Source organism: Tachyglossus aculeatus, unplaced genomic scaffold, assembly GCF_015852505.1.
Source record: "Tachyglossus aculeatus isolate mTacAcu1 unplaced genomic scaffold, mTacAcu1.pri scaffold_181_arrow_ctg1, whole genome shotgun sequence".
Lineage (NCBI taxonomy): Eukaryota > Metazoa > Chordata > Mammalia > Monotremata > Tachyglossidae > Tachyglossus > Tachyglossus aculeatus.
In genome coordinates this window covers 1-4,442 of record NW_024044901.1, presented here as the reverse complement: position 1 = coordinate 4,442, position 4,442 = coordinate 1, and the positions used below count along the sequence as shown (strand labels likewise).

Here is a 4,442-nt window from a genome sequence, read left to right as displayed (position 1 = left end):
TGCTTGGTGCAGAGTTAACTCAAGAAATACCGTGATTATAATTACTATTATTGTTATCATTACTATTATTATTCCTATTACAAGATCTTTGATCTCAGGTCTCCTACTTCTACTGTGGATTTTCAAGTCCTCATGCAGTTCTCTGTACATAGTAGATGATCAATAAATACTGTGTGCTACCAAGGTAAAGGTACTGTATTCCGAGCACTGCCCTAAGCACTAGAGAAAGGAACAAAGATGGTATTTCAGACACTGTACCTGACTCACTAGGGGTTCACAGTCTAAAAATGGAGGAGGGGTAGAGGTGGGGGAAATGAAGTTGACAAGGGACACATTCCTTCCTGACTGTAGATCCATAACACCTCAGCCTCCTTCTGCTGTAACCTTGCTTATCGTCTTTCACTAGTAGTTGCTGTTTCTCCCATTCTGGCCATTTCTGTCTCTCTCAACAAAGCTAGAGAATGTGAACCAAGAAGGAGGTGTCGTCTAGGCCCTATTCGAATTTGATTCAATTCAATTCAGTTCAATTCAATCATATGTATTGAGCACTTACTATATGCAGAACACTGTACTAAGTGCTTGGGAAAGTACAATACAATCATAAACAGTGACATTCACTGCCCACAATGACCTTATAGTCTAGCGTTGTGGGGGACAGACATCAGTGTAAATAAATAAAATTACAGATATGTACATAAGTGCTATGGGGCTGGGAGCAGGAAAGAGCAAAGGGAGTAAGTCAGGGTAACACAGAAGGGAGAGGGAGATGAAAAATTAAATGGGGCTTAGTCGGGGAAGGCCTCTTGCAGGAAAGGCACCTTCAATAAGGGTATGAAGGTGGGGAGGGAGAGTAATTATCTGTAGGATTTGAGAAGGGAGGGCATTCCAGGCCAGAGGCAGGTTGTGGGCTAGGGATCAGCGGTGAGACAGGTGAGATTAAGAAACAGAGAGAAGGTTAGCACTTAAGGAGTGAAGTCTGTGAGCTGGGTTGTAGAAGGAGAAAATCGAGGTGTGGTAGGAGGGGGCACGGTGATGGTTCCACAACAACCACATCCTCTTTGGGGCTCCAGAGTTCAGCTATATCTCCCTCTCAGTTTACACTGCTCATTCGTTCCCCTCACCATCTCAATCGAGAGAAGATTTGGGCTAAATAATAATACTATTTGAAAATCTCCCCAGCAGATCCATAGGCCCCATGAAGAGGGGAAACCAAACCAGCATCCCAGAATTCCTCCTCCTGGGACTGTCTGACCGGGCAGAGCAGTGGCAGCTCGTCTTCTTGCTGTTTCTCTGGATGTACCTGCTCGGGGTCCTGGTTAGCCTGCTCATCGTCCTGGCCATAGGCTCTGACCCGCACCTGCACACCCCCATGTATTTCTTCCTCACCAACCTCTCCCTGGCCGACATCTGTCTACTATCCACCACGGTTCCCAAGATGCTGGTCAACATCCAGACCCACAGCAAATCCATAACCTATGCTGGCTGCCTGGCACAAATGTATTTCTTCATTCTGTTTGGATGTATGGACCACTTTCTCCTCACCGGGATGGCTTATGACCGCTACGTGGCCATATGCCACCCCCTCCACTACACCACCATCATGAGCCCATGGCTCTGTGCGCTGATGGTTGCTGGGTCCTGGAGTGTCAGTATTCCCCAGGCCCTGATACACACCATATTGGTGGTTCCATTATCCTTCTGTGCTGAAAATGAAATCCATCACTTCTTCTGTGAACTTAATCAGGTCCTGAAGCTATCCTGCACTGACACCCTCATTAATGACACAGTGGTGTTGATTATGGCAGTAGTTCTGTATGGGGTTCCCTTCACTGGACTCCTGTTCTCGTACTGTCACATCGTCTCCACCATACTGAGAATCCCATCTGCCAGGGGAAGGGGCAAAGCTTTCTCCACCTGTGGCTCTCACCTGTCTGTGGTCTCCTTGTTCTACGGCACTGGTTTGGGTGTCTATTTTAGTCGCACATCTATCCACTCATCCCAGAAGGTATCTAAAGCATCCGTGATGTACACGGTGGTCATCCCAATGTTGAACCCCTTTATCTACAGCTTGAGGAACAAAGACATGAAATGGGCCCTGAAAAAAGTGTTCAGCAGGAAAACTCTCTTCTCCTAGGGACCATTATCCTTTCTCCTGGTAGCTGGGACCCTGATATTTCAACTTTCTTGGTAAGGAAAGGAAAGTACCGGTAGACCCCATGACACACCAGGTTAAGTTCCTTGGAAATGTGATTGTGTCATGAATGGGGTTATCATGGGCTACGTTTTCCCCAAGATTTACATATTATAAATTAGGATCTGCTCCAGAACCTCTGAAAAGTAATATGAAATTCCTTTTCATGTTATATTTTGTAGCGATAAACATCACTAAGCTATTGCTTAATCATTTTAAAAAAATTCAAAGTCCAAGTTCACAATATTAAGTAATGAGAAGCTTGTGAAGCTTTGTGGAAGTCTGCAGAAGCAGAAGCTTGTTCTGCTTGGGTATTAAACTCTGAAGCTTTTGCTTCATGTGATTGCATTTAGAGCTGCTCATTATTATTGTTATTACTACCAATAATAATAATAAGGTAATTGTTAACACTTAGTGTGAGTCAAATACTGTACTAAAAGTGCTGAGGTAGATATAAGTTACTCATATTAGACACAGTCCCTGTCCCACATAGGGCTCACAGTTCAAGTACGGTCATGTAAAACCCAAGTGTGACTAAAAGTGCTGACCACTTAATATTCAGTGTGCTCCAATGAACAAGTGTAATTATACACTCCAGCTTGAATAATGATAAACTTGATTAACCTTGGGCAAGTCACTTAACTTCCCTGTGCCTCAGTTCCCTCATCTGTAAAACAAGGATTAAATACCTGTTCTCTCTCTTACTTAGACTGTTAGTCCCACATGGAAGAGGGACTGTGTCTGATCTAATTATCTTGTACCTGCCCCCGTGCTTAGTACACTGCTCTGCACACAATATAAGCACTCAATAAATACTATTGATTGATAGAAAATGGGGAGAGAAGTGGCTTGCTGAATGTGTAGGGGGAGAGAGTTCCAGGAAGAAGGGAGGATGTGAGCAATAGGTCAGTGGTAAGAGAGGGGAGAACAAGGCACAGTGAGTAGGGAGGTGAAGTGTGTAAGTTGGGGTATAGTGGGTGAAGAATGAGGATAGTGGGGGGAGAGATTATTTAATGTCTTGAAGCCAATGGTTAGGAGTTTCTGTTTACGTGGAAAGGAATGCGCAACTGTTGAAGGATTTTGAGGTGCAGGGAGACATGCTTTTATGCATGTTTTAGAAACGGGAATGAGCCAAATATGGGCTGGAGAAAGGAGAGATAGGATGCAGGGAGGTCATTGAGGAGGCAGATACAATAGTCGGGTTGGGATATGACAAGTTCTTGGATCAGCAAGGTTGCAGTTTGGATGGCAAAGAAGCAGCGTATTCTGAAGATGCTGTGAAGAAAGAATGAACAGGATTCGGGGAGTAATCCAATATGTTGGTGGAAAAAGAGAGAGAGGACTACTGAGGATAATGTCTACTCTGCAAGTGATGGGAGATTTGGGGGAAGAGAGGATTTGGGAAGAAAGATGAGGAGTACAGTTTGGTACACGTTGAGTTCGTGGTGTCGGCGGAACATCCAAGTAGTGATGTCCTGAAGGAGGAGGTAATATGAGACTGCAAAAATGGAGAGAGATCGGGGCCTATGATGTTGGTTTGGAAATCATCTGTTTAGAGGTTTTAGTTGAAGCCGTGGGAGCAAATATGTTCTTCCAGGAAGTGTATGTAGATGGAGAATAGAAGGGGACCCAGAACTGAGCCTTGAGAGGCCCCCACAGTGGGTGGGAAGAAGTGGAAGAGCTGGTGAGAGACTGAGATGGAGTAGCCAGCAAGGAGGATAACCAGATGCGGATTGTGTTAGAAAAACCAAGGGTCAATAGTGTTTCCAGGGAATAGGGATACTCCGCAGTGTCAAAGGCAGCTGAGAGGTCTAGGGGGATTACGAGGTAGTAGAGGCTGTTCAATTTGAAGATAAACACATTGCTACAGCGAAGAGGAGCAAGGAAGGCAAAAGGTGACTTTAAGCACCAAAAAAGGACCAGTGCCGGCCTTCCAGTGCATAGCCTGTGTACGGTCGGCAGTGTGTCTCAGGCCTTGACTCTAGGAGTAATTTACAAAGCATTGGAAGTGGTGGGATCGAGGCTCAACTGTCCTTTTGGATGGGAGATTTAATACCCCGTCTTACACTGAACCATGACAGATAGTTGGATTTCGAACCCACAAGGCTAATTAACACAGTAGTATTTGCAAAGAAAAGGCACATTTCACAATCGGTCCAGCAAAGAGATTATCTCCCAGACAAGCCAAGCCAAGCATGTAGAAATGACAGAGCTAGCCTTCTTATTTCAGTCAACCCTGCTCTCCACACCA

General features: G+C 45.0%; 1 protein-coding gene across 1 annotated transcript; it reads left to right on the top strand.

Moving 5' to 3' along the window:
• Positions 1–1,195: 1,195 nt before the first annotated feature.
• On the top strand, positions 1,196–2,134 carry LOC119923377 (olfactory receptor 7A10-like). Its single transcript, XM_038742797.1, has one exon. It carries the CDS (start codon positions 1,196–1,198, stop codon positions 2,132–2,134), a length of 939 nt encoding a protein of 312 aa, XP_038598725.1.
• Positions 2,135–4,442: the final 2,308 nt, after the last annotated feature.